Source organism: Coturnix japonica, chromosome 1 (assembly GCF_001577835.2).
Source record: "Coturnix japonica isolate 7356 chromosome 1, Coturnix japonica 2.1, whole genome shotgun sequence".
Taxonomy (NCBI): Eukaryota; Metazoa; Chordata; class Aves; order Galliformes; family Phasianidae; genus Coturnix; species Coturnix japonica.
In genome coordinates, this window is record NC_029516.1 from 173,275,682 (window position 1) to 173,300,393 (window position 24,712).

The 24,712-nt window shown below is 42.4% G+C and overlaps 1 protein-coding gene across 2 annotated transcripts; it reads left to right on the forward strand.

Moving 5' to 3' along the window:
- The first annotated feature begins 3,397 nt into the window (after nt 1-3,397).
- On the forward strand, nt 3,398-19,816 carry LRRC32 (leucine rich repeat containing 32). 2 transcript variants are annotated; one of them, XM_015852486.2, is made up of 4 exons: nt 3,398-3,959; nt 8,949-9,033; nt 11,977-12,067; nt 16,284-19,816. In XM_015852486.2, exons 3-4 carry the CDS (start codon nt 11,981-11,983, stop codon nt 18,222-18,224), a joined length of 2,028 nt encoding a protein of 675 aa, XP_015707972.1. In that variant the 5' UTR covers nt 3,398-3,959; nt 8,949-9,033; nt 11,977-11,980; the 3' UTR covers nt 18,225-19,816. The 2 variants fall into 2 exon arrangements, with proteins under 2 accessions (XP_015707972.1, XP_015707973.1); XM_015852487.2 differs by lacking the exon at nt 8,949-9,033.
- Nucleotides 19,817-24,712: the final 4,896 nt, after the last annotated feature.

Consider the following 24,712-nt stretch of genomic DNA (forward strand, 5'->3'; position numbering starts at 1 on the left):
TATTGGTAGCTAGTTTATAGCTAGATCAGGTATAATAAGGTATACCTCCACTACAGTTGCAAGTTGAGCAGTTAGAGTCTTGCAGCAAGAGTGTTTTCATGGTCCAGGGTCAGGTTGACTTGGAGAAGGTTGTGGTTGGTACCAGAGGAGACTAAGCCACTAAGTCCAAGGAGGTGCTGAGAGTACTATCTCCCTCCAAAGTGACTGATGACAGTGTCTGAAACCTGCAGGTACTGCACAAGGAAGCCAAAGAGAGGAACCACAGCTAGTCTGGTGGTGAGGTCAACCCTCCTACCCTGCTATTTACCAATGTCAACACCAAGGCAAGCCAAAATCCCAGCATGTAAAACATCATCATCCTCCCAGTGGCAAAATTCCCTAAAGAGCTGGAGGAACAGAAAAAGAGAAGCTCTGTTTCTCAGTGCATTATTTTTTATTTAAAAAAAAAAAAAAAAAGAACAGGCTATAATCAGAGCTGGAGGAAATAGAGCAGAAATATCAAACTTTGTTTAGTCTGGGGAAATATCATTTATAATTAGAGATGGGCATCCTGCTGACATGATACAACCTATTTTAAGCGTGAGGTGAGCACATGGTCAACTGTTAATCTTTTGCAAGTGATTAATTCTGCCAGTTCATCTCTGACTGGCTGGTTTCCATTATTTTCTTTTTAATTTGTAGTCTCTGAAAAGCAACTAGACTAATGCCATCTCAAGATAATGATGCTTATACTGGCAGTGATGCCTTGGAGCATCTCAGTAGCGGGAAGTTTTGGTTTCTGTTTATTCATGGCTATTCGTCTCCATGCCAGCTCCAGCAGCCAAACTTGCTGTTTTCTCCCATGGAAGATTGGGAATCCCATGAGATCTGTAGGGGTTGAGTCTGTGGCAGGAGTTGGCTCGTGGTTGACCTCGTGTGACCATGCACCAACTAGTGGTCCTTTTTTCTGAAGTGATATTTGCTTGTTGATGCATCCTGATGCCTGAGTATGAGGAGGGGCCAGGTCTGTGCAGATGGGGTCAGGGTTCTCTCCCTGGGAAAGACATTATTAGATCAAGAGATATAACCAGAGAAACATCATCCCTCAGGTGTCACCTGGAATCAGCCATAGGTTGACCCATATCTTCTGAGACCCACACAACAGAGCTGGAGGTGCAGCAATAGTAGAGTCTGTGGGAATAATTTCTTCTGTTTCCATATGTGGATTAAATTTATTTTTGGAAGACTTTTTCCCCTTTCAGTGATGGATCACTTTCCTATTCATGCTCCACTTGGAATATACAACAGAATTCACTTCTCTAAGTAGCCAGTCCACATGGCTGCCGTGACATCAAATTGGCCATCAGGTCTTCCTGGCTCAGTGACAGGAGGTGAAACTACATACCCTTGTGCTTTGGTGAACTTTCTCTGTGGGTAATTCCTAGCTGACTAAAATAGCATGGAATTAGAGAAGAGTTTCAGCTTGGATGGCAGGTATTCCTCAAGAAAACAATGTTGAGCTTGTGCCAAACCAAACTGTGTAGCCATTCACTAGGGGTGATGTCACAGGATGGAGCAATAGTGGATAGTTAGTTCAGGCATTGCACAAAATGTCAAGGGCCATGCTGCTTTCAGATCATAAGCTTACTTCTTGATACATGTCACGCTGTCACGCTGGAAAACATTCATTAGACTTAAATAAATACTGTGATGTGAATCATGACTTTGTAGGATACTCTTAAAACATTAAAGTTTCTATAAGGGCACAAGGACATGCCCATCCTTATATTTGCCATGCAGGGTAATGTCAATCAGGGATAATGCTGAGAGAGTTGGGGTTGTTTAGCCTGAAGAAGAGGAGGCTCTTGGAAGACCCAACCTAATACCCAACCTAAACCTCCCTTGTCTCAGTCTAAAAACATTCCCCTCTTGTTCCAGAAGTTGTGGGTCACTGGGGGTTTTTAAAGTTGGGTTGGACAAGGCTACTGCAAGTAATAAAGCCATTGTTTGCTTCTTTTCTATTATATACTCACCATTATTTATCGTCTTTGTTACACACTTAAAACAGCAACGTATGCAAGATGTATTTACTATGCTATTTAACGAACCACATCTCACACATCTGTTGATGCTTTCACCCAGAGCCTCCCACTACATTGCAGATCTGGAAAAACTCTGACTCACAAAGGCTGGTGTGCTACAAGAAACCCATCAGCAACTTGTTGTGGAGGGGCAAAGGCTGCATGCTGGCATGTGTTGAACAGAACCCTCAAAGGTTTTTGGCACATGGGATGAAAGGATATGCCTTTTATCTGTCTTTACCAAGGGACATGGTTTAATGGTATGGTGGGTTGATGGTTGTTCTCAGTGACCTTAACTGTCTTTCCAACCTTAACGATTCTATGATTTACCAAATGGATCCAGACAAGCAGAGCAGAATTTATGCTGTCCAGGAGAAAAGAGTCAGCACTGCATTTTTCTTGTTGTTGTTGTTATTATTATTATTATTATTATTATTTACCAGTGGAAATCAATGCAAATAATGGTCTAAAGGTGGGAAATGTCCAGTGCTGAAGCCAGACTTCTCCTCTATGGGCTTTGCATGGCACGGATGTCCTTAGCACTCACCACTGGCACTTTGGAGTGTCTTCTTCGTGCAGGGGAAGCAAGGTGTCTAACATCTGCCAGCACTTGTGACGTCTTCCAAGAGTGCACAGCACACTGTCTCAGAGGAGAAGGTCTGTGCCATCACAGACACATGTGCAGCACTGCAGCACAATGCCAGCAGTGGCAATGGTGGAGATGGTCCCCATAGGCATAGGGTGTGAGGTTGGCTGTGAGCCTCGGTGCCATTTGGGATTCCACGATGGGGTGTACTAGTCCAAGGGAGATCAGGACACAACTAACAAAGCTAAGACTCAGCTTGCCCCTAAGACATCTAGTCTTATCATCCTAAGGATCCTAGAATCATAGAACATCCAGTCTAGAGCTGGCAAAACCCTCTCAGAACTGGTATTTCTGGAAACTGGTGTGTGAGGCCAGTGGACACCAGCCCAGTGACCAGAGCACTTCTGAGCAGAAGACAACATGAACAATTCTCATCTCTCCAACCCATCCACATGACAACAAGGAAAGAAATCAAACCAATGACCAAGGAAACACTAAGGAAAAAAATGATCAAAGGAAAAGAAAACCAGGTCTGCCTCATCATCCTTTTCAGAAGGTATTTCTGCTATTACCCATTCAAGCATGAAATTGAGTTTATCCTTTCCCCCAGGGGTACATCTCACTGTTGTGTCACAGAGAGAGGCTGGAGGACAAAGTGCTGTGCTCATCCCTCTCCAAAATTACCCTCTCCCCTCACACTCCATCCTGCACAGAGCTGATGGGTTTGCCCTTTTAGGAGTGTACGTGGGTCTATGACCCTTGAACAGTCCCATCTTTATTATGGGTCTATAGGGCTGTCTACCTTCACTTTGTCCCCACAGTTTGCCCCAACCCAGCCTGTATCACCGAGCTCTGCAAAGGGGATTTCTGTGGTGCTCACAGCCTGTTCCGAGCGTCAATACGAGAGAAGCGTAATCACCAGCTGAGAAACTGCAGGAAATAAGCCAAGGTTGAATGAACGAAATGGAAAATAAAGAGAAGCACAAGAGGACACACACATTTTAAAACTATTACGGAGCTATGCGTTCACGTGCTCATGGGAGCCTGGGAATATATAAGAGCTCATGACTGCGAAGGAATGAATTCAAGGACCGGTCTATGGGGAGCGTGGTTGTTTCTTTCTTTTTTTTTCTCTCCCTGTGACTTCAAACTTCTCTCCGAGCTCGCAGAGTTTTAGTCAGCTGGCATGCAACAGAGGTTCGACTTCCCCAAGGAAACTCTTCCCCAGCTCGCGCTGGGACGGCTGCTGGGAGCGGCTGGGAGGCAGAAAACTGCGGGCAGAGGCGAATCCTCCTCCTCCGACCCCACATCAGGTATGTGAAGAAGCGCTGGGAAGTTGAGCTGGGAGCTTTTTTGGCTGCGGGGACGCAGAGCTGCAGCCTTTAGAAATAGCACAGATGGGGAAGGTGCTGTGTAAATAAGATAGCTATGTTTATGCGCTGGTTAAACACTCGATGTAAATGTCTCTATCTGCACAGCTGTATATTCAAGTCATCGGGACTTGAGCTGCAGAGAGTTGCACTCTTTAAGTTAAGGAAGCACTGGTTCATTTGTAGCCATACAGTCATTAACTGTGTTAGCGTCCACAAAAGATGGAGAGATAAGTTTTATCCTTTCTTCACAGCACTTCATTCTATTTATGGTGTTACTGCATTGTAGTGCCCTGAACCAGGAGTGCTGCAGAGACTGGCACTGTGCTCACTGATTAATGCTGCTCTCCCAGCACTCTGACACTGCGTCCTCATACAGCCTTGGGCAAATCACACTGTCCCAGGCTGAAATGAAGTGAAATGCTGCTTAGCTTGCTGCTCTCCTTGCTATCAGTGCTGTCACTGGGCTGTTCCTTTTGGAACACAAGGTATGGGTTAACAGCATTGGTCTATTGCTCCTATCCTCACAGCTTGAATGTCACCTTGGGTGAACAGTGACTTATTGGTAGTTGCTGTTTGTGTTGCATCCAAACTCGTGAGGAATTGATGTTTAGAGGATATTTGGAAATAGCAAAGTTCTACAAAATCCTGGTTCATATAAAAGCCACAGAAAACATTTTAAAGCCAAGCTCTGTTGTATTTTTGATCAAAGTACACATATGTTTCCCTTATACAGAATCCAAAGTTTGGCTTTCCACAAAAAAAAAAATAAAAATAAATAGTAATAATACTAATCTGATTTTTTACCAAGATGTACTTTTTCCAGATTTAAAATAATCCTATTGATTAATTTTGTTTTGGATTTCAACATCAAAAGTTACGATCAGTCTTGTCTTTCTAGAGCAGATCAGTGACTGAATCAGTGCTTGGCCTTTATTAATACAATTATGAATGAATTCACATGAGGGTATCGATGTTGCGCAAGTCAAATGTGCCAGAAATAGTTTTCCTCACTTCATTTTATCTCCTGTTGTATTGAGTATCCCCTGCTGTATCATACAAATTGAATACATCTACTATCAAAAAAACCTGACTCCACTGTCAGAAAAATTACTGAAATAAAAACTGATTTCTCTCTGTGTTTTACTGTGCGTAGGTTAAAGCTGGTCAGAAAGCATTATGGTTTGGTTTGTGGCTTTGAGTTTCTCCAAGAATTTTGTTCTCCACAGAGAGAATTTCATATTCAGATAGTTTCATCTTCCAGTGCCAGCTCATGTATCTTTGGGTAGATAGAACTTATTGCATTTTCACATGCTTTGCCATCCCTTTGCCCAGCCCCTCTCTTTCAATGCCTTTGCCATCCCTTTGCCCAGCCCCTCTCTTTCAATGTCTTGAGGCTGACGTTTTCATGCAATTCTCATCCATTTTATATATATATTTTTCTATTTATATAAAAACGGAGGTGAATGAAATAGGAGAAGTCATTAAATCCTGTGTGTATCTGCTGTCCAAGTGGGCTGGAAAGCTGATGTCTCCCAGATAATCTATGGTGGGGAAATGCTGTTGGCTGCCTGGTCCTAAAGAAAGAGGACCACATGGGAGAGAGAGAAGGAAGGCAATAGGCAGGGGAAAAGCCCGATATAAGTCATGCAGGTGTTGTGGGATCGATTGGTTTGTGGACTTGATGGTAGAGAGACAGGAGTTTGAACCTGTGCATGGTGCTTGTCATCATAGAATGGAATGGCTTGGGTTGTAAGGATCTTCAAGGGTCATCAGGTTCCAAACCATCTGCCACAGGCAGGGTTGCCAACTGCTAGATCAAGAAGTAGATTAGGCTGCCCAAGACCCCATTTTGGTGTTGAACATTACCAGGGATGGAGCATCCTGTTTCTCTGGGAATTCTGTGACAATGCCTCACCATTCTCTCAGTGAAAAAATTCCCCCTGACGTCTAACTGAACTGAAGCAGGAGAGATTCTGTAGGCTCTCAGGAACTGGAGCTGTGCCTCCTTCTGAAAGTCCATGCCTGAGGATAGCCTCAGCTATTTAGTTTTTAATAGGGTTAATATTGCTGTTGCCCCCAGCTCCCTGGGGGGATGAATCACTGGGGAGCTATTCTGGCCAAAGGGAGCAAGATGTGTCCCACTCCTGCCCTTGCAGTTCAGACCCACTTTCTAAGGCAGGAGTTTGTTTTGTTTACTTCTCTGGAGAGTTTGATTCATGCTGCTTGACACAGGACTCAACCCAAAAGCAGTGCCTTAGAAAGCAGCAGCGTTATGGATGGACAGACTCCAAAAGGGCTGAAAGTTCAAGACATATAATCGTCAAGACATATTCTTGTTTATCAGAAACCCTTGGGAACCTGCAGCAAATTGTGGGTAGGCTCGTGAGAGCCAAAGGCTGGGATTTGCTTTTTCTACTGTGAGCTATGCTGGGAAGAGGCTTTGGAGGAGTGATCTCATGAGACACCCATCTCTGTGTTGTGTTGGATCCCTAATTCATAGAATCATACATTGGCTTAGGTTGGAAGTGGTCTCAAAGCCCACCCAGTTCCAATGCCTCCCATGGGCTGATTGCCTCCCACCAGCTCAGGCTGCCCAAGGCCCCATCCAACCTGGCCTTGAGCACCTCTGGGGTAGGGGTATCTACAACACCTTTGGGCAGCCTGTTCATATCTTCCAATCTGTTTGATGCAGGTGACCCAATCCATCTGATGGATTCTGTGCTGAATCATAGAATCACTGAGGTTGGAAAAGACCTCTAAGATCACCAAGTCCAACCCCAACACATCATGAACACTAAACACATCCCTCAGTGCCAAATCAAGCCTTTTCCTGGACACCTCTGGGGACAGCGACTGCACATAAAAGTACATATGGTTAAAAAGCCTTTTAAGTTAAAGACTGCTGGGTAGAAAACAGCAAGTAAATATTGAAAAAATGAAGTCATCCAAAGGCTCCAGGATCTGAAACTTTTTGTTTTCTGATCCTCTTTATGAAAGAAGGCAAAGACAGTAAGGATACCACTATGGCTGATCATTCCCAGAGTGTTTACTGTGCCTCTAAGGCAGAAGCTTTAATGAAGTAAAGTTCGAAGAAGCAGAATCAGTGCATGCCCTTCCCTCCTGCTTTGCCATTTGTTTCTGTCCAGGCTCATCATCACAGTTGAGCTGTCACAACTGTGTGGCCGCTCAATAAATCAGCCTAAGGTATAGAAATGCAATGAAATCCTGTTATTCTACCAGCAAATCCAAGCTTCCCAAAGTGCTCTGAAAATTCAGGTGTCAGAGAATGTGAGGCTGCACTCACCACTTTTTGTTGTAGGTAGATTTGTATTCCATCTCCAAATACAAATAAAATTTAATCATAGAATCATTGAGGCTGGAAACAACCACTGAGTTCGAGTCCAATCTCAACCCATCCCCACCACCCCTACTGATTGTGTCCTGTCCCACATCCCCATGGTTCTTGAACATCTCCAAGGATGGTGACTCCATCATCTCCCTGGCAGCCTGGGCCAGTGCATCACCACTCTTTTAGATAGTATTTTTTTCCTGATATCTAACTTTAATGTGCTCTTTCCAACAGAAAAAGTATTTGATATTTTTGATCTTTTTTTGGGGTGTGGGGGGGGGATATTTGACATTTTCTTTGCAAAAGTAGTTGCATGTTGCAAGCACTATTGAATGATGCTGATGACACAACTCAGAGCATCCAAAAGGCATCGTAACCTCCAGACACCACAGTGGTCCTCAGGTTCAGGTTAGCAACATTCTCACTGGCAAGCAGCTCCATTAAGAGTTAAGCCTGAGCTTTTCTATCTCCTGTACGTAATTGTACCCTTTCCCAGTTATACACATACTATCACCTCTTCATAGCATTCAATCTCTCATTTTGGGGTGCATTGCAAGCAAACCATTTGATAAGAGCCAAGTTCTGGTGTATTCCAGCCACAGGAAAAGCATGTTGCAACAGTTCAGGCTCCTGAGCCTGGGAGACAAAGGTGGTGAAATCAGTATAAAGGACTGTTTTCCAGAATCAGTCCAAAATTAGCAAAAGGAAGTGAGGAAACCAGCAATTAGACTGCTGCTCCAGCCCTAGAGGGCAGCAGAAAATAATAAATAAAAAGCAGAGCTCGCAAACATCATAGCAAAAGCGTCCCTTTTGCAATGGGATTTGTTACTAATAGGTCGGGCACGCTGAGCAGTACTATGTACAGAAGCTTGGACTACTCTGACTCCATCAGTCTCCTGAAGTCTTGCTTACTGCCTGGAAAACCCCAATAAATTTTCAGTTCAGGTGCATTATAGCTGAGTAGGTGATGAACTGGATGATCGTGGGTGGTCTTTGCCAACTCTAATGATTCTGTGACACAGAACGCCCATCCTGTCACCAGATCATAGGACGCTTTGTGCAGTAAAAACAAGAGGGAGAGAGCTCAGGATTCAAGATTACAGGCTTTCTGTTTCTCAGCCGTGATATTTAAACCTTTAACCCCCAAGTGGCTGTTTTCCTAAGTGTGATTTAGGTGCAGGGGTCGGAGGCTGCAACCCTTCAGGAATGAAACCCACAGGCTCATAGCCCTAAAATAAACACCCTGCCTGCACTGCGTGCACAGCCGAACAATAGCATCGGTGACAATAAGTCACTCATTCCCCACAGTTCAATCCCAGCAGCTTCCCTGGAAAAAATCCCTGTTTCCTCCCCTGCCCCATGTGAAGACCTCAGGATGCCGCGCAGGGAATGACGCTGCTCTGAATGCACAGTGGTGGCTGTAGGACACAGCAAAAGCCTGCAGGAAGACCAGCGACTTAATTGAAAGCAGACACTGACCCACATGAGGTTGTTCCCCTGAAAATGTCTTCAATCTGAAGTTGTCTCTTGGTGTCTCGAACGGGTGAAGGTGAATCTGAAGATTAATTTCCTTCTACCAGGGCTGAATCTTTGTTGGAGAGCTGGATATGCTTTTTAAAGGGACGACAAGCAGTGTATGGGGATGTGAGAAGCCCTTGGAACCAGGTAAATGTGAAATATTTGCTCTTTCTTAACCCTGAGGGCTGTTTTAAACTGTGAGGGCTCAGGTTGGATATTAGGAAAATTTATTCTCAAAAAGAGTGGTAAGGCATTGGCACAGGCTGCCCAGGGAGGTGGTGGAGTCAGCATCCCTGGAGACGTTCAAGAACCATAGAGATGTGACACTGAGGTACGTGGGCTAGTGAGCATGGTGGGGGTGGGTTGGGGTTGATCTTAGTGATCCTTTGTGGTCTTTGCCAACCTTAACTATTGAAAGATTTAATGATTCTAACAGAGCAACAAAGCTTCTTGTGCAAAAAAGTATCAGACCTGTGGAGTTTTGTTTGTACTTAATGTCTTCTCTATAAGGAGCTGAAATTCATGACCCTTGTGGGCCCCTTCCAATGCAGGATATTCTCTGATTCTCTGATTCTAGGATTCTGCAATTCAAATATAATCCTTCTTTGACATAGGAGAAAATCACTGTTAATTGCATTAATTAATTAAGCATCAAAATAATTACTTTTAGGGAGATGCTAGTGTTGTTAACTGCAAACAGCATCCGTGAATGGTCTCAGGTTTAATGCTGTATAAGAGATGGAGGTAACTGTTGTTCTGCAATGGGAGATGGATGAACTGTGTTTAAATCTTCCTTGGGCTTTAGATACGTTTTGGGGGGCAAATCACTGATATGCCCTTCCATCTCTTTAATGGACATGCTGACATAGCATGAGTACCAAGCTTTTTCTATGCACTTTTTCTATTGACCTACTTGATTAGAATCCTCAGGAGAGTCACTCACTTAATCCACTTCAACTTTACAACTGTAGATGAGACTGGCTAAGCTGAATGAGCAAACTGGCAGCTTGCATGGAGCTGTTTCATGCAGCAGGACTGGGTGTTGATCTCATCCTACAGCAGAGCAATGGGGTTTTTGTGAGCCTTCAGCAGACAGCTGAGACCTGCCAAGAGGGCAGAGACATTGGGACATAGCACTGTGTCATACCAAATGTTGCTGTAGTGGGTCTAGAGATTGTCTGGAAGGAAGACCTTACAGAGGGATCTGGGAAGGATGCACCAATGAGTGGAGGCCAATTGTATAAGTTTCAACAAGAGCAAGTGCTGGGTCCTGCACTTACATCACAACAATGCTACGGGTTCGGGACAGGGCTCCAAGGTGACAGCCAACTCAGGAGCACCTTGAGGGGCAGCGTCCTTGATACTACAGATCTGTTTTACGTAGCAAGACATTAAATCATGTTCTTGCATTCAGATGCTTCAAGTTCCAAATTGCTTTACCAATTCATAATTTAGGAAGTTCATAAACATATTAAGACATGGATTTTGCCAAGGTTATCATTTAAAATGAAAAGGGTTCATTTTTTTTTGCACTGTTGTCATGGCAAGAGAGGACAAAGCAAACTGCATGAGTTGCACATTGTCCATCAGGATGGTGCCTTTTGTAGGTGACATCCACAGAGATTTCACCATCTTAATTTGTTGGATTTAGACAGAAATAATTTCCATTTGAAGGCTCTGACTAAAGCCTTATAATTCACACATCATCAGTGTGTTTGTCTTTTCTCTCAGTTTCAGCAAACCCAAACAACAAACATCATTTTCTCCTCTCACTCCCACACAAACACCTTGCACAGCATCCCCAAGCACCCACCTCCTGTAGTCTGGGCAATGGAGAATGGAGCAGGAACATCAGAGATACTCAAGCTCAGGCTGGATTTGGGATCCCTGGGACTGAACTCTAGTGGTTCAAGCTACTTGTTTGCTGGTGAACACCCTGAGTCATATGGGCCCTCATCTCTTTCCAAAGAACTCTTTCCTTTAGCATTTCTAAGCAAGCAGTTGAAGTGATGTCGGGGCCACTGACCTTTCATGCTTGAGCTCATACAATTCGTGGTCCATCTAGAAACATGCTGTCTTGAGAATGCTTTCCCTTGGACTTGTTTTCACTTTTCCCTCAGTGCCCACTGTCAGATCTTCCAGATCTCATTAGTCTTTTTGCAGTTATTTCTGCACTGTTTTCTGGAGTGCTTTTCAGACAGTTATTTCTAATGAATTTTCACATAGATCTGTTCCATTTTGTGTCTGTCTTTCTTTAAGTCATCAGCTTTCAAATGTATTTTAAAGCCTGCCCATACCTGGTGTATGTAAAATGGAAAAGTAACATTTGGGCGAAAGGTTCTCAGCCCATTATTTATTTAAACTGTTTGTATTAACAAAACTAGATGCATGGTGACTAATGTGTGTAAAAGCTCTTTGACACTGTGGGATGAGAGGAGTGGAAACTGTTGTGGATGGAAATGGAAATGGCTCCCAACTCTTGTTTCTGAATGACAGTCCCTTGACTTCCATCAGGACTTGGCACCTATAACTCCAGACCAGTTAAAGTACCGAGCTGCCTCTATGGGAAGAAGCAGGGGGCTCTAAGAGGTCACTTAATCTTGAGTAGCTGTCTTTCTCTGTGATACCAGACACCCAGCTTGGTCATCTAGACTTCAGGGGGTGACTGGGGTATCACCTAGGTAGCAGCTGAAATAAATCACCCCAGGTCAACCCCACAAGATGCCTTGAACCTTTCTTTCAAGTCTTTATGTAGATCTCTCTTTTTCCTGCTTGTCTCAAAGCGACACAGATACACATAGGTGGATGCATTAATTTTAGGAACATAGTTGTGATAGGTCAGTAGTTAATGGCCTTTCCCAAACTTAATGATTCTATGATTCTACGAGTGGACGTGGTGGTGATGGGTTGATGGTAGGACTAGATGATTTTACTGGCCTTTTCCAACCTTAATTACTTTTTATTCTAATTTATTGTACTGCAAATGTGCCTTTCTGTGATAGGTGATGTTCTGATGCCAGCTTTCTCATACATGCATGAACTGACTGTGGTGCCATGTTTGACATCTAAACATAACCAATTTCCTTGCAGAACCATGAGACTGTACGTTGTCTTCCTCCTGTCAGTGGTGAATGGAGGGATGTCCAATCACTGGCCTGCTGAGGGGATACCCTGTCAAATGGTAAGGTCACCTCATTATCTTGGATGAGGTTGCAACTATCTGTTAAAGGTGCTGCCCAAATAATGATGCTCTCTGTGAAGAAAGCTCTGTGTAAAGGCTTTTCCTGTTGGCAGAAATAGGCTTTGCTGGGTTAGTAGATGCTCTGAAGACTGCTGCTGGGTTATGACCATTTCTCACTGCAGCCACAGTACATACAAGGGGGAAAAAAGGGGAAAGACATTCCCTCTGTTTTTTCTAAGGAGTAGTTGGTTGGAAGAAATTTGACCTGATTTCCCCAAGACTGAACAGGGATCTTGTGACTGAGGCAGAGAAGGAGCTTAGACCTGCAATCTACTTCTTTATATCAGGTCTAAGTTCTCTGTGCTTTTAATAAAGCCTCTTCTGTGAAATACATCTACAGCAGCCTTCATAGTGTCATTGTGTCTGACCTCTGCCCTGACACAGCATTGCTGTCAGGGAGTTACACCTGACTAGTTCTAAAGAAAGTGACAAAGCCTCTGGCTTCTTTACAGCATTTCCTTCTTGAATTTTTGCAGGCAACTGGTACCATATTATAAATGTTATTCATAGCAGAGCTTTCTCCATTCCATATCCAAGTGCTGCTGACAGTAACATGCCATTTAAAAATACTTCTTTTCTTTCTTTCTTTCTTTTTATTTTTATTTTTAATGTTGAAGTTGTTCAGCACAAATCCTTGAGAATTTCCAAAATAGGGAAAAAATAATAATTTGCTAACTGTACACATCTCCCTTATGGGACTCATTCCATTCCTGCCCACCCTGCTGTATTGCTGTGCTTCCTGAATTCCAGAGAAATTAAGACCTAGTATATATAAAAAGATCTTGGGAAGGTGACTGGATAGCTCAGCTCATTGGCTGCTGAGGGAAGACTGATGAACCCGCTGTAAACATGACAGCTTGGGTCCCATGTATCACAGTCACATCAATGCCAGGCGAGACATGCAATAATCTGAGCAGATTTCACTCCGTTCCATTTCTTGATGGGTCACAGATCAGACTGATTGTTGAGAAGTAAACATATGCTTGTTTCCACCACTGCACTATAAACTGCTTCCAACAGACCAATATACGGGCCAAAAACCCAAGGCTGTACGCAATGAGTCTGGGATAAATTCAGCTCTGGCTGCAGCTGGGGGTTGGGATGTTCATCTGGCATAGATTAACAGCTCAGCATCGCTAAAGTCAGTGGAGCTCTGCCACTCTTCATTTGCTGAGCGTTTCATGCAATGGATGGAGGAGGGTGTAAATCTAAACACATTTCTACACTGCTCAAAGAGGCTCCAGGGCTTGTTGATGTGCCCACTGGGAGTCCCACTTATTTCATAGGATGATTTTTTTATCACTGCATCATTTTTTACATGTTGCCTTCCCTGCAGTGGCACCTTTAAGATAAGAAAGGCTCAGAATTGGAAACTTTCATCCCAAGTCTCCAGTAAGAGGCATAACTCAGAAACCTGGATCTCTCATCACTCATGTAGGTGCACTGATCTTGTAATGTTTTAGGAGGTAAAACGTCCATAAAAGCCATTATCTTTCTATTGAGCTAAGTCAGACCCAGCCATTTGCTCTCTTACAAGACAAGAATTCTCAGCTTCAATGTCAAGAGGTTCTTCCTAGCTCACATTGCCTTCCAAGGAGGGAGTTTTTTCTCCTAAAGAAATTTATGTTAACTGGCAATGGAGGATCTTCCAATATATCATGCAAGGGAAGGATTTTCATAAAATTGTGTATTGCCTTACATCAATGCCACAAAATAATATATCATACTTGTTACCATAGATTATCAGCCCACATGTGGTGCATATACAAATTGCTAAGACTTCATTGTGTGGTGAAGCCTTTACCTGGACAGCACTTCTAAAGAACATACAGGCTGGTACCCAGCCAGCTCCAGCCCAAATTCTTTGGCTCAGACACTCATGAAAAGATATGGAACACCAAAGCTTTGGATCCAGCTGCTTTGTTTGCAGGGCTGTCACTGAGGTGGGTGACAACATCCACTCAGTGAAGGACTGGAGTCAGAATTCAAACAGTGGTCAACTTTTGAGTTGAAGTGTCATTTTTTACCAGAAGACAAACACAGAATGAACCAAGTGTTCCACACTCCTCCCAACAGGCTTTAAATAATCCAGTGACAGCACCAACAGAGCAGTGAAAATTGAGAGGGAAAATGTCATAGGAACAAATGTTAGACACTGTCAGGTACAGATTTTATTTGACCCATTTATCACTTGGAGAGTTCAGTGCATTCAGATTAAAGGCCCAATCCTGCAAGCGGTGACTGAGTTCTCCATCATGGTCTTCAGTGAAAACCTGAGTGGCACTGATGGCATTGGATGATGTTGGTTACTCGGTGTAAGCAGAGAGTAATCAAAGTGCGTGATTCAATCACAGAATCATGGAATCATAGAATTGCTTAGGTTGGAAAAAACCTTCAAGATCATCAAGTCCAACTGCAGATCATCAAGTCCTTCTGCAAAATCAGATCTTAGGGGAAGTTATACCATAGAAAAGACTGTGGAGAATCCTATTTATATCTGACATTTATATGAGCACTTAGAATTCTCCATCACATTTTTATGTGCTCTTCAAAACTCTCACAATGCAAAAGAGAGTCACAAAATACAGACTATTGCCCCACTTCTCCTAAGCAGATCTGTCACTTCATTCAGCAAGAATTTCACATGAAACAGATGGTTTATAATATTTTTTTAAATTAATGTTTCTGTAATGTTGGAAAAGCTAACGCAGCGCTTTACGTCATGGAATCTGGATTCTTTTTCACAGAAGTTAAGATTCATCAGATTTTTTTCTTTCTTTCTTTCTGATCTTTCTACAAACAGTACATGACCCGGTCACCCATATACATTCATAACAAGAGTTTTCTTCCAGTAGATTAAATGCTGTCTAAGCCTTTTGCATTCCACTTCCTCCCACTGCCGTGTGTTCCCCTTAATAACAAAATAAAGCTTGACATTTATGCATTATGCAAAAAACATTTATCTCAGTGTTTCCAGGGTTCCTTATGAACACACATTCCAAATTTTCCTTTGGACATGGATTCAATCTTAGGTGCAGTTAAATAGGCGTTTATTTAGGAGATGAATTTGATGAGGTTGAATTTTTCTCCACCCTGCTGCTGAGAAGTGGGTGAGAAAAGCGTGGCCATCACCACATACCTTTTTCTCCTCAAAGATGGCTTTACATGATATGACTTCCTTGCTGCATTCGTACAAACATAGAACCATTAAGAATGGAAATGATCTCTAAGTTCAACTAGTCTGACTGTCCGGTTACCATCAATACTGCCCAGTAATCATATCTCTAAGTACCACATCTTCACGGTTCTTGAACACCTTCAGGGATGCTGGCAACATCAGTTCCCTGAGCAGCCTGTACCAATGCCCAACCACTCTTTCAGAGAAGTTTTTTCCTACTGTCCAACATTATTATGTCCATTGTGATTGATGTGTGGGGATGAAGCACATGGATGGAGCATATGGCATGCACCCCATGAGAGGAGATAGGAATTATTGCCTTAGGAAAAGGATTCCTATGTGTAGCATAAACAGAAAGAGTTTGGAAGTTTGCATCTGTAGTATATGAATAGTTGGCTGACCCAGTTTGTTAAGGACACACTGCCTACCTGCACCATGACTCTAAAGGAAGGCAAAGTCAGATATTTGAGGTGCATGGCTGATGAAGAGAGAGCTTCCTTATCTTCCATGTCCCTGCTTTGGGAACTATGCTGCCAAGAGAGAGGAGCCCTTCTTAGTGCCACTTCTTGCATGTAGAGTTTGCAGAACCCATTAGAGTGACTTAGAATAAAGCTGAGAAAGGCAAAGATCAGAAGGAAAGTGAGGACATAGTTCTTGATTACAAAGGAAACAAGTAAAACACCTTCACTTGTACCTATTAAAATAAGCTTGAGAAAAAGGAAAATGTGTAGTAGATATTATATGTAGATACAACTCTGCTAGTCTAAGTTAGATATATAAAATGAAAGAAGTGCTAACACTTAACTGCAAAGAAGCTTTAGAATGGCTGTGCTTTCTGTATGAATGGTCAAAGAAAATTGTATGAGAAGAACCTTACCAGTTGTTGAGTGTTATTTTCTTTAAGTTTCATACAAATATGTTTTTCATCTGTCAGGTGACCTCCCATTTTCTCTCTCTTTTTCTTTTCTTTTCTGGCAGGCAAACTTGCAGGCATTTTGCCACAACAAAGACCTACACCAAATCCCTCGTGAGCTCCATCCAAATGTAAACAAGATAGATCTATCTGGAAATCTGATACAAAGCATCCCTGAAATGCCTTTACCCCTCTACACTTCCCTCCAGTGCCTTGATTTAAGCTCCAACCAGATAAGCTTCATCACGCCTGGAGTCTTTGCACACATGACAAGTTTGCTGGAAATAAATTTAGCTAACAACAACTTGTATGAGCTTGCTCAGACTGGGACAGAAGGGATTGGACTTTTACCCAAGGTGGAGATACTGGACTTATCTCACAACAGTCTCTACAATGGGATGGCTGAATATTTCATTAAACAAGCTCCAGCACTGCGCTATCTTTCACTGGCAGGTAACAGTATTATAATGATATCACACAAGATGTTTCAGGGATCTCCCAGTCTTGTGGAGATAGATCTGCAGAGTAATATCATCATGGAAATTGAAGAAGGTGCTTTTGAGACTCTACTGAATCTTTCCAGACTGAATCTCTCCATGAATTCAATTACTTGCATCTCTGATTTTAACCTCAGGCAGTTGGAGATACTTGACCTCAGCAGGAACAGCATTGAGTCCTTCCACACCACGGAGTCAGATGATGAGTACAGCTTAAGATGCTTGGATCTGAGTGAAAACAAACTGCTTCGCTTCCCAGTCTTCCCTCAGGTGAACAAGCTGGTAACTCTGAATTTATCAAAGAATTTAATTCAGCTCACAGCTGAATCCTCTCATAATAAAATGGACTACATGGAGAATGAATGGTTACATGCTCCTTTTCATCTTCTTGATCAGAAACAAAGTAGAAACAAAAGTTCTCTTAATTTATCCCAACTTGTATACTTAGACTTAAGCTACAATGAAATCAAATCCATTCCGGATGAGTTCTTTGAATCTATGTTGTCTCTTCAAACCCTTAACCTCAGTAAAAACTGTCTTCAGACTTTTGAAGTATCTTTTGACAGTACATTGGTCTCCTTAACTGTCCTTGATTTGAGCTACAATGCTTTGCAGAGCCTCCTCCTACATGCTGACACGCTGATGAATTTGAAGGAGCTCTATATTCAAAACAACCGTCTTCAAACCCTCCAATTTGATATCTTCTCAAGACTGCCAAGCCTCAGGTGGCTCAATCTACAGAGCAACAACATCACTCTTTGCAGCATGTACTCGGGATTAGCAAAGCAAAGACTCGCTGGAGAGGAAAATGGTTGCATATCATTTGTTGATGCTCCTGCTCTTCAGCACTTGTTTCTTGCTGACAACATGTTGAGCATCCTACCAGCACACACTTTCTTCAAGACTTCTCTGATTTTCTTGGATCTTTCCACAAACCCAGGGCTGACAATTGAAGTTAATGCTCTATCTGGACTGGAACAGTCACTTGAATACTTGCATTTACATGGCAATAGCCTGATAGAATTAAATATTGACTTGCCTTGCTTTAGTCACCTTAGACACTTAAACCTCTCTGAAAATCAGCTGAGTTGGCTGCCCAAGTGGGGCAGTGGCTCTCCACTGGAAGTTCTGGACCTACGGAACAATAGGTTTAGTACATTACAGAATAGCAATATTTTAGCGTTAGAAAATTCGCTTAAAAACTTGTATCTCACTGGTAACCCACTCAACTGCTGTGGAAATATTTGGTTGTCATCAATGATCCAGAACAAAAACGTCCAGATCTCAAACATAGAGCACTTAACATGCCAATACACCCAGAACTTTGGATACCAGGAAGAAATGCACATTGGGAACATTAAACCAGAGGACTGTGAAAAAGAGGATCTAAAAAAAATCAACTTTCTTATTATATTAACAGTTGTGTTGATTTTATCTGTGATCATCATCGGAGTGGGTTCGTTCTTTTGCTTTCGCAGGCAGAACTTCAGCCAACAGTTTAAAGCATAGCACAGAGATTGCCTTGAAAACCGAAGAAATCAGGTGCTACACTGCCGCTGTGTAGAAATGAAGGGTAAAATTCTTCTCCTTGACTTTTAACTGTGGATTTTAAGGCAATTTCACAGCTCCCCTGAACTACCCCCACTACATGGTTGCAGTGAATCAAGGGAGAGTCTACCACATTGTGCATTTGCTTTGTTCACAAGCAGATTTGCCTAAAGGTTCATAGGGCTGTTGTAGACTCTGTAAAGCCCTGTGGTTGTGAGAAAGGTGCGATTTAAACCAGACCAAAAGGAAAAGCCCTCTAAATCAGGAGACATTTCATTAATTTCACTAAACTCAGAGGTGCTTTGTTGATGTCACCTCCATAGAGAGAGTTTCATGTATATGTATATGTATATATATATATATATACATATAACATCATAGATATCTATAGTGTTATAGCAATCACTTTTTATGCCAGTTGTTGATGGCATCAGCTGAATAGGAAAGCCCTTCTCAAAGTAGTTTAACTCTATGAGATGTGACTCCTTACACTGAGATTTCTGCGTTGGTTTTTTCTTTCTACAAAAAAAAACCCTTAGAAATGAGATCTCCTGAGCATTAAAATGAAATCACAAAATCACCAGGGCAGCCCAAAATAGGATCATTCACTGTAACAGAAATCTCAGGTGTGAAACAGCTGCACTACGTTTTACCCAGGCTTGCTCAGAAAGTTACAGGTCCACAGTTCAACTCAAAGAGGAGAAATTTGCCCCTCTCGTGCAATACATATTTAACTGGGTTTAATGTGAAGAAATTCATCTCTGGGTGGACACTTTTTTAAAGAAAAAGTCTTAGAGAATGAATTTCAACCAGCCATCGTTGGACTGAAATGTTTGTATTTCTAAGAAAAAACTGTTGGGAACTCACTGCATACAGTTGCATTTCAATGCGAAAAGATGATGACAATATATCTATTTTTAAAAGTCACAGAAGGTTAGACATGTTTTAAAGATAAAAACGTGAAACAAGATGCAAGGAACTGAGTCCTGGGCCATTATTCAGATCAGAGGTCCACTATCTTTCCCTGCTGAGGGCTGGTTGCTAGTACAAGTCTGTAGATCTTCAATCTGTGATGATTTAATATGATCAACCTGTTGTGTTGCTAAAAGCAGACCCTGACATATGTTATGTCCTGTACTCTGATGGCAAATTCACCCTTTTGAAGTGAAAAATAAAAGCTTTCCAACAGCAGGAGCCTGACCTACCTATGGGACCCAATGGCTTTGAAAGGAGCCACAATGGGCTCTCTGTTAATGCCAGGAAATGTACATTTCAGCACATAAGAGAAATAGAAGTCAAAGCAAAACCTATTCAGGTAAATAACTCAGAGTCCAATTGCTGCTCCACTACTTTTTTCTTCATGCTAGTGAATGTCAAAATTAACACACTACAAAAGGATGTATAATTCTATTTTTTAAAGCAGATGTGTAAGTAACCGGCTGGTCGTTTTTGTTGCAGGATTTTGTACAATAAAAACACCCTTTGAATTTTGTAAAATACACAGGGATGTGAATATATTAAAGCACCAGCTTGGAATACTCCACAGGCGAAAAGTTATGTCTCCCTATTCTTTCTATGGCGTTCAGAATTTAGGTCTATAACTTCCAGTCCCAGTTGGGATATATCTTAGAAGACAGCCATTGAACGTAAAGGATATCTAATGGAGATGTACATAGATGATGTTGGAATAATTCATTGGCACAGCCCATTGGCAGGACCATGCCCTAATGGTCTAATATGTGTGAATCACAAAATCACTGAATCGCAGAATCACAGGCTGGTTGAGGTTGGAAGGGCTCATCTAGGCTAATCCTCCTGCTCAAGTAGGGCCATCGAGAGCACATTGCTCAGGACAATATTCAAACAGTGAAAAGCAAGTGAGAGCTGGCACTGTGCATTCTCTCAAGTTCTTACTCTTTTAGAAGAAAGTTTGCACAAGCAACAATCCCTGGGCTTAGTTGGAAGCCCAGTGTTGAAGTCTTTTTGCTATTCCTTTGATGTGAAAGCAAGCTGTGATGTGTGCCCCTGACATGGGCAATTTAACCATACTCTGAGTTCATGCCTTTCTTATTGAGCACAGTAAGATAACATCTCCTTCTGAGACACAGTATTAGCTTGACTGCCAGGACTGGAATTAGTTAATAACCTGACGACAGAGCCAAACCCATTTAATTAACAGTTTTAACACTGCTTTTGTTTGGCTGTACCAAAAGGAAGTGCTTGTTATTACTAAACATCTGGGACCAATTAGGCTTCCATTGACTTCCATGGGAGCAGAAAAGCTTTCTCGAGGAATAAGCCCCAGGAGTAACATGCAGCATGGCTCATTTGGATTTCTCTGTTAGCAACATAAGCAAGTGAGAAGTGACACGAGCCTGCTCTTGCCAATTTGGTTATTTTAAACGGGATGAGGATTGTGAGGGGAAGGAAATTTGAATGAAGGAGTTAGAAGAAAGAAAATAGTGAGAAATTGAAGAATTCAAAGCTCTTATTCCTCAAAATAAGGGTACAGGCATGTTAGCCTCAGATCTTGAAGCTCAGACATCAAAGTATCTGTCCCTGCACCAAATCTAGCTATTGCTCTCACATTACACATCTTTCCACCACTTATTAATGTTGTCTCAATAAGTTGGAAAGATACAGGTAAGCTTTGATTTTGTAATCTTGGTTTACACGGTTATAGAATCACAGAATCATAGAATGGTTTGGGTTGGAAGGGACCTCAAGGATCATGATGCTTCAACCCCCAACCACATGCAAGGCCACCAATTTCCACACGTAATAACAGACCAGTCTGCCCAGGGATCCATCCAGCCTGGCCTTGAACATCTCCAGGGATGGACAGGGCATCCACAGCCTCTCTGGGCAGCTGTTCCAGCACCTCACCACTCTCTTGGTAAATAATAGATTCCTCTTATAGATTCTTATAGATTCCTCTTTCATAAAGTCCCTGCAACAACATCTGCTTATGCAAAAGAAGTCTGTGCTAACAAAAGAAATGTCTTTTTGGGATTGTGGGATGCGTAGTACGTAATGTGGGATTTATGAAGAAAATGCAGCTTTTTTTTGCTGTTGCAAGCAGCACACAACTTCCTCTCTGAGTTTGCTTGGGGCAGCACAACAGACCTCCTTCACGTATTTCCTATCACACAGTTGCTACACGTAAGACTCAAACTGGTTCCTGTGATTTGTTCTCTAACATTTGTTCTCTCTGTAGTGGAGTCAGACAGATATAAGTACTGGAAGCACTGGAGAACTCCCAAAGTGGGACACAGAAAGTTCAGCAACTTGTGACTCATTTGGTCATCCACGGAAAGTCACGTCCCAGTTTCCAAAGGCATGAGCTTTTCCTGCAAGGCTGAAACAAAATAACACCTGAGCTGAGTACAGAACCTTTGATTGCAGAGGTCTCTGGTAAAACCTCAGTCAGTTCAGAACAAGCCACTGTGGATTAGTGTTAATACCATCAAGTGCCTGCTAATAATTCAGGAGCACAGAGTGTTTTATATTATGCTCCCATCTATTTCTCTAGCCACTCAGTACCCTTTTACATGCTTGGGAAGAAACAAATCAAGTCCACAACTTGAATCCTTCATATCTTTTTAAAAGAGAAAAACATGTCTTACCTTGCATGGATATCATTGTGGCCTTCCAGAACTTGAAGGGAACGTGTGAACAGGAGGGGAAATGGCTGTTTATGAAGATGGACGGTGATAAGACAAAGGGGAATGGTTTTAAACTGAGACAGGGGAGGTTTAGGTTGGATATGAGGAGAAAGTTTTTCACACAGATGGAGGTGACTCACTAGAACAGGTTGCCCAAGGAGGCTGTGGATGCCCCATCCCTGCAGTAATTCAAGGCCAGGCTGGATATGTGTGGATATGTGCAGGTGCAGGCTACCCTGCACATAGCAGGGGGGATGAAAACAGATGAGCATCATGATCCTTTTCAACCCAGACCATTCTATGATGCTACGATTCTATGTAAAGTATCCTCTGGTCATAGCTCTTATTTTCTATAAATAATTGCCAATTTTGTGCACACATGCAAAGGCACAAGCACACACAGGCCAAAATCAGAAATACATCACTTAAATATTAGAAGCACAGAATCATAGAATCATAGAATCATTAAGATTGGAAGAGACCTCAAGATCATCCAGTTCAACCCTCCACATAACACCAGTATTGCCCACCAATCCATCTCCCTCAGTACCACATCTACGCAGTTCTTGAACCCCTACATGGACAGTAACTCCAGCACCTCCCTGAGCAGTCTGTACCTCAGCTATTCTATGATTCCAACCCAAACATTATGTGTTCCTGCAATCTCCTTTCAAAACCAGACCTCTGAAGTATGTCTTACACATCCCCAAGCAAAACTGAAACTGCGCAAGTTCACACATCTTCGTTCACTTGAGATTCTCCTTGCCCACCATGCCCTTGTCATGAGTATTTGAAGAGCTGAAATACAGCAAAGCCACTGACCAGTGGCTCCTCTGCCCTGTGGTCTGCTCTCAGAAGGGCCAAGTTAAATACCCCACAGTTATTCAGATGAGGATTAACCACAAGGAATGAAGAAAATCGAACTTGAGGGTCTGCAGCTTTCTGGCAGTGTCACAACTATCCAGCTGGAGCAGATTTTAGTCTCATAGGTCATGGCTTGGTGAGTGGCCAAGCAGAGTTGGCCAAGAAACAGGAGGAAATGGGGATGAGAGGAGCTGAGAGCCATTGAGGAGGGAACAATGGGACAGGGAAACCATAAAGTGTTGATGTAATACTCTCCAAAATGAAAAGCATCCTAGAGAGCTGGAAGTAAGTAGTACTTACCCACTGCTCCCCAACTCACCGATGAGGTGAAACTGAAACATAAGGAAAAGAAACTGAATAAGTAGATAAAAGCTTTCTAGGAAGGCTGTCAAATTACACAACTTCTTTCTCATGCAAAGGCACTTCATGACTAGTGCAACAGGATACTAAAGGAAATACTGGTAAATGTAAGGGGACAGTCCTGCAACTTGGAGAGGGAGAATCACTTTTCTCCCACAGTATTGATCACAGCTGTTATGTTGTGATGCAGGGCCAGGTTAGTTCCACAGATGTTTTTCTCCTGTTCAGTTATAGCATTCATTATATCAAAGACATGCACTTTCCAGGTTCAGAAGTCATACCCAGTGTTCCTTTGATATCACAACTATACCCAGGAGAATGAATGAATTTTGCAATAGCAAACAGCAAAGGTGACATCAAGAAATATAGCTTTAGGAAGAAATATTCTGGAAGGTGAAAAGAGATTAATCTCTACTGTTTCTGACTTCTCCATAAAATAGGGTGGCAAGGAGAGTTCTGGGATTTGACAACTAGATGAGAGAAGAAGGGGAAATCCAATTTCATGCAGGAAAGCCACCAAGGAGAAGAAGGTTTGCAATGGATGACTGAAGAGGATACATGGGGTGAGGAGAACAGAAGGAAAATAAGCACAGCTAAATCAGGAATTTGGAAGAGGAACAAGGATGGAATGGTTAGGATGAATAAGAAGTTGTGAGAGGAAGAATAAGGGTAGAATGAAATACAAGGCAAGCTGTATACTGTGTTAGCTAAATTTCTGTATTTAAGTTGTATTTTGTTACTGTGGGGTTGGTACTGGGAGACTGGCATTACTGAAGCCCTTCATTTGTGATCTGGGTGGTAGGACAGAGCCTTCACCATGTCTGCAGATGACACCAGGTGAAGCAGTGGTTCACATGCTGGGACAGAGCTGCTATTCAAAAGGATGTCCCACAGTAAAGGAATGATCCTACAGAAACTTAATGAAGTTTAGCAAAAAGTGAAGGTCTGCACTTTGGACAGGACAAGCTTGGCTAGTCTGGGGACTAATTGACCATAGCTTTGCCAAAGTAACTTTGCTAAAGAGGACCTGAGGGTACTGGTGTACAACAAGTTGTTCATGAATCAACATCATGCCCTAGTGAGAATGAAATCTAGCTGAGTATTCAACTACATTCACATAATCTGAGTTGAGAAATCAATGCATGCTGTTTTTCCCCTCTACTTGGCACCTATAACACCACATCTGGATACTGCATCCAGCTGTTGGCCTCCCAGTGCAGGACAGATACAGATGAACTGGAGCACATCCAGTGGGGCCACCAAGATGGGGCTGGAGCATGTGATGTCTGAGGAAGAGACGGAAAGAACAAGATTTTTTCATCTCAAATAAGAGACCATGGTGGAAAATCTTTTGGCAATACTGGAAGGGCAGTTAGAAAGAAGACAGATGTTGGTCAACATCTAACATTGGAGTTGATCATGTTCTGATCTAGGAGATGGATTGGAGCCCTCCAGAGACCCCTTCTAACCTGAATTATCCCATGAGTCTCTGAAAAAGAAAGAGGAATAGGTCATGTTTTTATGAATGGGTAGAGAAAATTCTAAGGACAGAATTCTTAG